The 11717-nt window shown below is 44.2% G+C and overlaps 1 protein-coding gene across 1 annotated transcript in view; it reads right to left on the bottom strand.

The window, feature by feature from the left end:
- Positions 1-963: 963 nt before the first annotated feature.
- The window catches only part of MPHOSPH8 (M-phase phosphoprotein 8), a gene marked incomplete at both ends in the record, with an annotated part of 50572 nt that continues 39818 nt past the window's right edge, over positions 964-11717 (bottom strand). Inside the window, 4 exons of the mRNA XM_080689415.1 lie at positions 964-1005; positions 1337-1420; positions 3537-3664; positions 10310-10464. Of these exons, the coding sequence (XP_080545541.1) occupies positions 964-1005; positions 1337-1420; positions 3537-3664; positions 10310-10464 (409 nt within the window). The remainder of the gene's footprint in view (positions 1006-1336; positions 1421-3536; positions 3665-10309; positions 10465-11717) is intronic.

Here is an 11717-nt window from a genome sequence, read left to right as displayed (position 1 = left end):
AAGCATGCGCCACCACGCCCAGCTGATATTTTATCTCTGAGCTATACCTCCAACCCCTTTTGTTTTGTTTTGAAACAGGGTTTTATCATGTTGCTGAGGCTGGCCTTGAACCTGAGAACTTCATGTCTCACTCCCAAATACTGGGATGATAGATCTCTTCACCCAACTAGTTTTGCCAAATATTTTCAAGAGTTGTGAGTCCTGTGAACAGTGCTAACTCTACAGTGGTACAAGGCTCGACTGAGCCTAAAGCACCTCACTTCCCAGTGTTTTGAATTTCAAAACCTGGACAAACTGTCATTTCAAAATCACTCAATGAATTCCAACAAGAAACAGACCAGACACATTTTATGCCCAGGCTTCATGCATATTGGTCTGGACAGACGGGGGAGGGCTTTGCACAAGGTGAGCTATGCACAGTGTGCTGGCTCTGCTGGAAGCACTTTGCACCTCTTCTTATCTTAAACACAAACTCAAGCCTGGTGTGGTATTGCACTAATGTAATCCCAGTACTTGGGAAGCTGAGAGAGGAGGATCACAGGTCTGTGCCCAGGCTGTTACTTATGCCGTCCGCAACTTAGTGAGACCGTTTCAAAATAAAGAATAAAAACTAGGACTGGGGGTGTAGCTCAATGGCAGAATGCCCCTGGGTTCAATCCACAGTACTGCAAATAAACACAAACCAGGGCCTGTAGGAATTTTGGAGTTAATTAAAACTTTCTTTAATCTTCGTAAATAGTCCTCATGTATCATTCCACACTGTGGAAAATGAAATACGCAGTCCAGATACAAGGCTAAGAGTTGAGAATGCTGCAAAAACTCCATTTGTATTTCACACATAGCAAAGCCACCACGTCCCTTATAAGTTACCACAGGAGACAGGCTCAATCTTTACATCTGAGGATTACAGACTGCTTCACAGAAAGTGTCGGAGTCGTGTGAGCAGAGTACTGAAGTGCCGGGTCACTGGAGCTGCACCCTGTAGGCGCCAATAAGCAGCTTTACCTGGGGACAGACATGCATGTGTCAGCACAGACAACTTGGCCCAGGCCTGGCCTTGCTGCTACCTCAGTAGAAAAGAATTCCAAGTGTTACCCACAGAAAGGTGACATTTAGTACCAATGCCTAGAATAGCATTCAGCCTCTACTACTTGTCCCTTCTACTCCCAGAGGGAGTTTCAAAAGAGTGCCTCCAGCCCCTGCCTGGGGGAAACTTGCTTCCAAGAAGGGCTCAATGAAGTTCCCAGAAACCCAGGGGCATTCTGGGAGTTTTTGCTTATGATCACAAAGCAGTCTAGGGCAGCAATGCTACTTAAACAGGAAACACAGGTTTCACCTTGGCAGAGGGTGCTTCTGTCAACCTTATGAAGAGGTTGTTGAGACCTGCAACAGGGCTGAAGGAATAAACAAAATGACTATCCTGGAGAGAAAAAGGATAAGAGAATGAAGTTAGTATTTTTTAAGAAAAATTTCTACATCAAAAGTGTTTTTTGGGGGCGTTGATACTAGGGATTGAACCCAGGGCAGTCTACCTCTGTGCTATACCCCCAGCTCTAATTTTGTGGGGGCGGGTGAATCTCGGAGGTCACTAAATTGCTGAGGCTGACTTCAAACCTTTGATCCTTCTGTCTCAGCCTCCCAAGTACTGGGATTATAAGTGTGCACCACCACGCCCCATCTTTTAACAGACTTTAAAACTTTTTTTTACGCTGAAGGTGAAACCCAGGGCTAAACCCTTAGCCCTTTTATTTTGAGAAAGGACCCTATGTTGCCCCTAAGTATAGCTAATACCACTAAGATTTCAGTAGTGTAAGAAAGATTACATACATACACTCTTTTTTGGTACTTGATGGAACCTACATGAGGATTATTTAGGAAGATGAACACCTCCCCACCCCCACCCCTGTTTACTTTGAAACAGAATCTCAGCTGACTTTTAAAAAAGAAACAAATTAGCCAGGCATGGGGTATAAACCTGTAATTCCTATATTTGGGAGGCTAAAATAGGATCTTAGGTTCAAGGCCAGCCTTGGCAACCTAGCTAGACTTTGTTTCAAAACAAGGCTCAGAGGTAGAATCCCCTTAGATCTATCCCTTCCCCTGCTGCTGCCACTGCCTCTGCTACTACTGCTGCTACACACACACACACACACACACACACACACACACACACACGCAAATACATATATAGGGTTAGAATACATACTACAGATCTCTTAAGATTTAATGTAATAAATTATGCTTAATTCAGCCCAAGAAATGAATTCCAAAAGCAGTAAAAGAATTATAATCTAGAGCACCACATCCTTTTCTTTTTAATAATATTTTGGTACTGGGATAGAACCCAGGGGCATTGTACCTCTGAGCTACACTTTGGAAACAGGGTCTTTCTGAGTTGTGAAGGTCTTCGCTAAGTAGCTGATGGCAAGAAGTATAGTTATTAGCCAGGTGTGGTGACGCATGCTTGTGATCCCAGCATTCAGGAGGCTGAGACTGGAGGTTCACAGTTCGCAGACAGCCTCAGCCACTCAGGCCCTCAGCAACTCAGAGAGACACTGTTTCAAGATAAAGAATGGGCCAGGGGATGCAGCTCAGAGGTCAAATGCCTCTGGGTTCCATCCCCAGACACACACAAAAAAAGAAGTGTAGTTATTAAAATATACATTAAGAGCCGAATGTGGTGGCACACGCTTGTAATCCCAGCACTTCGGAGCCTGAGACTGGAGAGTTTCCTGCCATAGGTTCAAAGCCAGCATCAGCACCTTGGTGAGACCCTGTTAGCAAATAAAAAAATAGGGCTGATGATGTAGCCCAGAGGTAGAAGGTTCCTACCCCAGTACCACAAAAATAAGCAAAATAGGGTTAGGAGTATAGTTTCAGAAGTAGACTGCCTCTAGGTTCAATACCCAGTAAACACACACACACACACACACACACACCACTCACTGGTAGTATTTAGGTATTTACTAACACTTTCAAATTTTCTTTAACATTTGTAATTGCCATAGTGGGAGGAGGCCTCATATTTAAAAATGAGTATGATTAGCCACACCATAGTAGCACAACCCTGTAATCCCAGTACTTGGGAGGCTGAGACAGGAGGCTCCCAAGCTTGAAACCAGCTTTGGCAATGAAGTGAAGAGACCTTGTTTCAAAATAAAAAAAAAAAAATAAGCCAGGGCATGGTGGCACATGCTTATGATCTCAGTACCTGGGAGGCTGAGACAAGAGTATCTCAGGTTCATGGCCTGCCTACCTTAGGCTCTCTGCAACTCAGACCCTGTTTTGAAATAAAGAATAAAAAATAGGGCTGGGGGCATAACTCAGAGGTAGAATGCCCCTCGGTTCCATCCCCAGCACCACACAAACATAATATTTCTCATGCACTAGAAATTTGTATTTCAGAGTACTGTATTGCTTCATCCCCAACAACTAGTTTACTGGATAATTTATCATATTTTGAATGAACATAAAAATCCCCATTTTATTTAAACATAAAAACTTAAGAGTATTATTACACTATGGAAAAATCTTACCAAAAAAACAGGAAGTTGAAATTTGTCATTTAGAACTACGGCTTGTACACTGCAGGGTCCACAAAGCCGAGCAATAACTTCTTTACCCAGAAAGTTTGCATGGAAAATAAAGAGCAGGATGCCAGAGCCTGAGGGGAAACAGGAGGGTTAGCACAGTGGCTCAGGAGTCTGCATTTTGGACCTTCCTATCTGGGGAAGCCTGCCCACCACTGATGCTGAAGGGGAGATTGGACCCAACTTGATGCCCATGTGTTAGTTCACAGTTTTCAAACGGACCCAATTTGCTTTTTGTCCAAGTAATCCCTACTAATTAGCTCCCAAATAGGATGTTAAGCTGGGGATGTGGCTCAGGAATAGAGTACTTTCCTATCACCCTTAAGTTCCTGGGTTCAATCTCTGAAAGGACTTTAACAATTTTTAGCCAGGCATGGTGGTACACACTTGTAATCCCAGTACTTGAGAGCCTGAGATGGGGGCTGCAGGTTCAAGGCCAGCCTCAGCAACTTAAGGAGACTCTGAGAAACTTAGTGAGACCCTGTTTCAAAATGAAAGAAATTAGGCTGGGCATGGTGGCGCATGCTTGTAATCCCTGCGCTGGGGAGGCAGAGACAAGAGGATCAGAGTCAGGAGGATCATGCAGGTTCGAAGCCAGCCATGCTGGCTTAAGAGACCCTGTTTCCAAAAATAAAAAAGCACAAACTAGGTCTGGGAGTGTAGCCTGGAGGTAGAAGGGCTTCCAGGAACCCCAGTACCACCAAAAAAAGGAAGGAAGGAAGGGAGAGAAGGAAAGAAATTAGAAGGCTGGGCCTGTGGTGGTACACACTTGTAATCCCAGTAGTTGGGAGGCTGAGAAAGAAGGATCACAGTTTGGCAAGCCAGCCTCAGCTACTTGAGAAGACCCCATTTTAAGATAAAGAATAAAAATTAGGGCAGGGGTGTATGTTGAAGGAAGAATGATCCTGGGTTCAATCCCTAGTACTTAAAAACAACAACAAAAAAAAATAGACTGGGTTAGAGCGAGAGGTAGAATGCCCCTGGCTTCAATCCTGAGTACCACAGGAAAAAAAAAATTTCTCCCTCCCCCAGAGTCAGAGATAGGTTTATTTAGGAAAGTGGGGATACACATTTAAGAAAGAACAAGGGCCATCTTAAGAGTATGAGAAACCTATAATAATTTTTTAAAGCCGGGCATGGTGACGCAAGCTTATAATCTCAGCATTTGGGAGGCTGAGACAGGAGGATCACAGTTCGGGGACAGCCTCAGCTACATAGTGAGGCCTTTTGCAACTCACTAAGTGCTACTTAGTGAGACCTTGTTTCAAAATAAAGAATAAAATATAGGGCTGGGGGTTGACGGAGGTAGAAAGCCTATGGTTCTACTCGGTGCTAAAAAACAAAAATTCTAAACAGAAGTTATTTTAGATTGAAAACAAAAATATTTAACACTGCTGCTCAATGCATGCATTCTACCATTTCTATGGCTATCTAGGTGTGGCTTTAAATGGCTTTCTAGGCTGGCCATGGTAGCGCACACTTGCAATCCCAGCATTTGGGAGGCTGAGACAGGAGGATCTGGGTTAACAGACAGCCTCAGCTACTACTTAGTGAGGACCGTTGCAACTCAGTGAGACCATTTCAAAATAAAGAATAAAAAATAGGGCTGGAAGCCAGGTGTGGTGGCGCACGCTTACAATCCCTGTGCTTGCGAGGCTGAGACAGGAGGATCGCACAGGTTCGAAGCCAGCCTTAGTAGCTACTGAGTGAGGCTCTCAGCAACTCAGTGAGACCCTGTTTCCAAATAAAGTATAAAATAGGTCTGGAAGTATAATCCGGAGATAGAAAGCCCCTGGGTTCCACCCCCAGTACCACTGGGGGGGGGGGAATAGGGCTGGGGGTGTAGCTTCAAGGTAAATGCTTCTGGGTTCCATCCCCAATACGACAAATAAAATAAAATAAATAATTAAATGGCTTTCCATTTTCTTCCACATATCATTTACTTCTTCCAAATACTCTGATTAGCTGGGCGTGGTGGCGCACGCTTGTAATCTCAGTACTTTGGAGGGTGAGACAGGAGGATCGCACAGGTTCAAAGCCAGCCTCAGCTACTTAATGAGGCTCTCAGCAGCTTAGTGAGACCCTGTTTCCAAATAAAATGTAAAATAGATCTAGTAATATAGCACAGAGACAGAAAGTCCCTGGGTTTCATCCCCAGTACCAAAAAAATAAAAAAAACCTCATGAACCTGTTACTAGATATCCAAAATATTCTTATATCCAAAAACTTTTTTTTGGGGGGGGGGTGGATTTGAACCCAGGGGCATTCTACCTCTAAGCTACACTCCCAGTCCTATTTTTTATTCTTTATTTTTAAATAGGGTCTCACTAAGTTGTGGAAGCCTCACCAAGTAGCTGAGGCTGGCTGTGAACCTGTGATCTTCCTGTCTTAGCTTCTCAAGTACTGGGATTATAAGCATGTGCCACTACACCAAGCCTCCAAAGAGTTTTTAAAAAATTTTTTGTGGAAGTGGGGATGAAATCCAGGGGCATTCTATCTCCAAGATACACCCCCAGGCTTAATTTTTTTTTAAATTTTCTAATTTTTAAAACATCTTAAGTTGCAGAAGGCCTCACAAAGTAGTTGAGGCTGGCCGTGAACCTGCGATCCTCCTGTCTCAGCCCCTCAAGTACTGGGATTACAAGTGTGTACCACCACAGCTAGGAACCATTTTTCAACAAAAATTTTTATTATTTGTGTGTGTGTGGTACTGGGGGTAGAGCCCAGTGGCATTCTAATTCAGAGCTACAACCAGCCCTATTTTATTTTTTAATTTTGAAACAGTGTCACCAGGCATGGTGGAACATGCTTTTAATTCCAATACTTGGGAAGCTGAGTCAGGAAAATTGCAGATTCAAGGCCAGCATCAGCATCTTATGCCACCTTCTGCAACTTGGTGGGACTCTGTTATTAAATAGGGAAAAAAAAAAAAAGTGTTGGGTGAGTAACTCAAGAGGTAGAATGCTTCTGGGTTTCCCAGAACCACCCCTGCCAAAAAAAAAAGAAAGAGCCAGTATGACAGCACACACCTGTAATCCTAATATTTGGAAGCCTGAGATAGGAGGATCACAGGTTCACAGCCAGCCTCATCAATTTTGTGAGGACCTCTGTAATTTAGAGAGACTCCGTTTCAAAAATAAAAAATAAAAGAGGCTGGGCATGGTGGGGCAAGCTTGTAATCCCAGTACTTGGGAGGCTGAGACAAGGATGGATCACTGGTTTGCAGCCAGCCTCAGCTACTTAGTGAGGTTCTCTGTAATTTAGTAAGACAGACCTTGTTTCAAAAAACAGTGAGCAGGGTGTGGTGGCACACACTTGTAATCCCAGCATTTGGGAGGCTTCGACTGGAGGATCATGGTTGGTGGCCAGCCTCAGCTACTTAGCTTGCAACTCAGTGACACCCGGTTTAAAAGAATTAAAAAAAAAAAATAGGGCTGGGGGTGTAGCTCGGAGGTAGAATGCCCCTGGGTTCCATCCCCAGTACCGCAAAAAAAAAAAAAAAAAAAAAAAGAAAGATTGAAAAATAGGGCTGAGGCAGAGGTAGAATGCCCCTGGGTTCAATCCCTAGTACCACAATAAATAAATAATATAAAATAGGGCTGGAGGTACAGCTCAGAGGTAGATCAACCCTGGGTTTAAGCCCCAGTATCACACACAGGGGGAAAAAAAAGGAAGAAAAATGTTGCTGATGGTCTTGCTACATTGCTGAGACTTGTCTCCAACCTGTCTCAGACTCCCAAGCACTAGGATTGCAAGCATGTGCCAACAAGTCCAGCTCTGTACGCTTTTTCTTTTTCTTTTTTTGCAGAACTGAGAATGGAACCCAGGGGCATTCTACCTCTGAGCTATAGCCCCAGCCCTACTTTTTTTTTTTTTTTTTTGGTGGGTCTGGGGCTGGAACCCAGAGGCATTTGACCTCCGAGCTACAACCCTGCCCAAATTTTTATTCTTTATTTTGAAACAGGGTCTCACTGAGTTGCAGAGGGCCTCAGTAGCTGAGGCTGTCTGCGAACCATGATCCTCCGGTCTCAGCCTCCCGGATGCTGGAATTACAAATGCTGGGATTACAAGCGTGCACCACCATGCCCAGCTCCCAGCCCTACTTTTTCTTCTTTATTTTGAAACAGAGTCTCACTGAGTTGCAAAGGGCCTCACTAAGTAGTAGCTGAGGCTGTCCACTAACAGCGATCCTCCCATCTCAGCCTCCCAAATGCGGGGATTACAAGCGTGCGCCACCACACCCAGCTCAGTTTTGTACTCTTAAGGAAACAAAAAATTGGTGTATGAAGTGTATAATTTTTTTTCTGGTACAATTAATTTTGACATTACAGAATATTGGTTTAGGCTAGTTATTAATAAGAGACCTTGAAAAAGAGGAAAAGACTCTGAAAGTCATTTCCTCTAGTCCCAGGGGAAAAAGGGCATGCAGGGTACTGTCTTCAAGCTGTTAGAAGTGGGACAAATTTTAATCTCTAGCTGCATAATACAACTTCCCTGCATGGAACACTGGGATCTGAGGCCTATAAGGAATGTAGGGGTGATCTTGATCTTTTTTCTCAGCTCCACTCAGCAGCACAGGGGATATGAGGTTGGGGGTTGCAGGAATGGAGCAAAAATATCAGGACAGTAGCTAACCACTGCCTTTCTCATCCAGAGCTACTTTGAGCTGCGCGTGGTGGCATATGTCTGTAATCCTAGTATTTGGGAGGCTGAGACAGTCTCAGTCAACCTCTAAACTTAATGAGACCCTGTTTCAAAAACAGAAAGGGCTGGGGGTGTAGCTCAGAGGCAGAATACCCATGGGTTCAATCCCAGAAACACAAAAAAAGGGAGGGGCTATTTCAGAACAAAATGAGTTGTCTTAGGGAGATGTGTTCCTGACTCAGTTCCACTCACAAAACACTGAAATTTCATAAGCAAAACCAGACAGAGTACTTGGATCAATTTTCTAATAGTTTCAATACACATTTTTTAGTCAAACTATGTATCAATAACATGTCGATAGTTCCTTAAGAACTGTACCAGCCCACTCAACATGCCACAGTCAGGCTGGGCATAATGGCACATGTTTGTAATCCCAGTACTTGGGAGGCAGACAGGAGGACTGCAGATTCGTGGCCAGCCTCAGCAATTTAGTGACATCCTCTGCAACTTACTGAGACCCTGTTTCAAAATAAAAGAATAAAATAGGGCTGGGGGTGTAGTTCAGAGGTAGAATGCCCCTGCGTTCCATCACCAGTACCACCAAGAAAGGATGTGTGTGTGGGCGGGGAGCTAGGAGTCCAGCTCAGAGTTAGAATGCCCTTGATTGCATCCCCAGCATGCACATGCGCACGATTCCGGTAGATACAGACGATGTACATAAGAAAAAAAGCAGGCCCCATCAGTCCAGTCATGCTATGGCACAGGAAGTCCACCAAAAGACCCATCCCAGCCATGAGCACGGGGTGAACAATCCAAACTGCAAGTCCTTATAGTCTTTTTTTTTTTTTTTTTTTTTTGGTACTTGAAGCTGAACCCAGGGGCACTGTACCTCCAGACTTCTTCAGCCCCGGCTGTATATTATTTTGAAACAGGGTCTAAGTTGCTAAGGCTGGCCTCGAACCTGCAATCCTCCTGTCTCAGCCTCCCAAGTACTGGGATGACAAGTGTGCATTCCTGTGCCTAGTTCAAACTTGGATTCTTTAATGCCAAGTTCACTAAACACTAAGACGTCACAACTGGCTATTTTCAATTGGTAAAACTGGGCTGTTTTCCTCCATAAACTTTCGATTACTGAATGCATGGTTTTCATGGGGACGGAGGTGTTAAACAGTTAGAGCCCACCTTCCTACAGTCGCCAGGCCCTTAGGGATGCAGCCGCGGTGTCCCAGGTAGGCGAGGTCCTGCCTCCCCAAACAGCAAGGAAGGAGGGCTCAAGTCTCCTTTGCTTCTAAAACTTGCTTTTTAAGAGGGCAAAGTCTATTAGTAATAATAAAATTTGTAGAAAAAGATTCTAGCCTTAGAATCTAGAAGCTAAGCCGGGCGTGGTGGCGCACGCTTATAATCCCCGTGCTTGGGAGGCTGAGACAGGAGGACTGCACAGGTTCCAAGCCAGCCTCAGCTACTGAGTGAGGCTCTCAGCAACTTAGTGAGACCCTGTTTCCAAATAAAATATAAAATAGGTTTGGGAGTATAGCCCGGAAGTAGAAAGCCTCTGGGTTTCACCCCCAGTACCATAAAAAAAAATAATAATAAAAAATAAAAATAAAAAATAAACCCCAGTTCTGCGCCGGGCGTGGTGGCGCACACTTGTAATCCCCGTGCTTGGGAGGCAGAGGCAGGAGGATCGCGCGGGTTCGAAGCCAGCCATGCTGGCTTAAGAGACCCTGTTTCGAAATAAAAATATAAAAAATAGGTGTCTGGGAGTGTAGCCCGGAGGTAGAAGGGTTTCCAGGAACCCCAGTACCACCAATACTCAATACAGGTGTGATTAAGACCCAATCCCATACTCTAGGCAGGGCTCAATGCCCTATGGGGCCCTCACAGTAGCTAGGGACCAGGGGTGAACAATTCTCTCTTGCCTGACTGGCTTCTATTGCTACACTGTTTTATAAACTTATTACATGTGATGGCATTTCCGTAAGTTTTTGTTCAAAGGACAGGGTTCTATCTAAGAATCAGTTTATATTTATAGTACGTACATCAAACAGAAAAACTAAGGGTAAGCATAGGTTTACCTTCTGGTATGTTCTGGGGGGGTTTGTAACTGAAATCCGTTGAGAAATCTGGCCCCTCACAGAGTCTATGACAAGCTATTGGGAACACAGGTTCCAGTAGAGCAAGGCGAGCTTCAAAGTAATCCTTGATTGTCTCTTCTGCCACTCTCGAAAGCCTATTAAGAAAGGACAGGGAGAGCTGCTAATGTAAAGTATAATCATAAAATAATCATAAATTTAAATTAAAAGAAAACATTTTAAGTAAACTGACGTGGTGGTGCACAATTTTAATCTCAGCATTTGGGAGACTGAGACAGGAGGACTGTGGTTTGTGGACAGCCTCAGCTACTTAGTGAGGTCTTTTGTAACTCTCAGTGAGACCTGTTTCAAAATAAAGAATAAAAAATTGGGCTGGGAGCCGGGTGTAGTGGTGCGCACTTGTAATCCCCGTGCTTGGGAGGCTGAGACAGGAGGATCCTGCAGATTTGAAGCCAGTCTCAGATACTTAGTGAGGCTCTCGGAAACTTAGACCCTGTTTCCAAATAAAAATATAAAATAGGTCTGGGCCTATAGCCCAGAGGTAGAAAGCCTCTACGTTCCCCCAGTACCAGAAAAGGAAAAGAAAAAAAGAAAAAGAAAAAAAAAGTTTTAGTAGAATGAGGCATGGTAGTGCACACCTGAAATCCCAGTACTGGGGAGGCTGAGACAGGAATATTGAAGGTTCTGCCAGCCTCTGCAACTTAGTGAGACCCAGTTTCAAAATAATAAAATATGACTGGAAGTATAGCTCAGAGGTATAATGCCAATGTCCTAGGTTCCACCCCAGTACCACAAAGAAAGACAGACAGGAGCCATAAAGTCAGAAAATGACATGGAAAGAAACTTGCATGCTCATTGCTAATTGAAGGAAAGCAACCAAAAATGCCAGATAATGTCTGATTCCAGCTACTGGGAAAAGGCCAACTAGGGAGACAGTATGCAATCAGATATTGCCAGACATTGAGGAGGGAGGGAGGAAGAGGGGAAAAAGAATTTTTAGGGCAGCAAAACTACTCGCTATGATACAGCAATAGTGGCTGTATCACAGCCCAGGTGAGCTCTCAACGCTGGGTGTGCTAGGCTCACATGGGTCCCTGGGCAACTCTGACATGGTGACTGTGTGGAGGCTGCGTGGGTGGGACAGAAAGTAGGTGGGGATGCTCTATCATCTACTCAAATACTGCTGCACAATTAAAACTACTCTAAAAAAGAATATCTACTTTAAAAAGAATAAACTTTTTTCCCCCATTATTGGGGATGGAACCTAGGGGCATTCTACCTCTACACCCCCAACCCATCTTTTAATCTTATATTTTGAAACAGGGTCTCCCTAAGTAGCTCAAGCTAGCTGAACCATGTTCCTCCTGTCTCAGCCTCCCAAATGCTGGGA

Source organism: Muscardinus avellanarius (assembly GCF_963383645.1).
Source record: "Muscardinus avellanarius genome assembly, chromosome: 2".
Taxonomy (NCBI): Eukaryota; Metazoa; Chordata; class Mammalia; order Rodentia; family Gliridae; genus Muscardinus; species Muscardinus avellanarius.
This window is presented reverse-complemented; position numbering and strand designations above follow the sequence as displayed.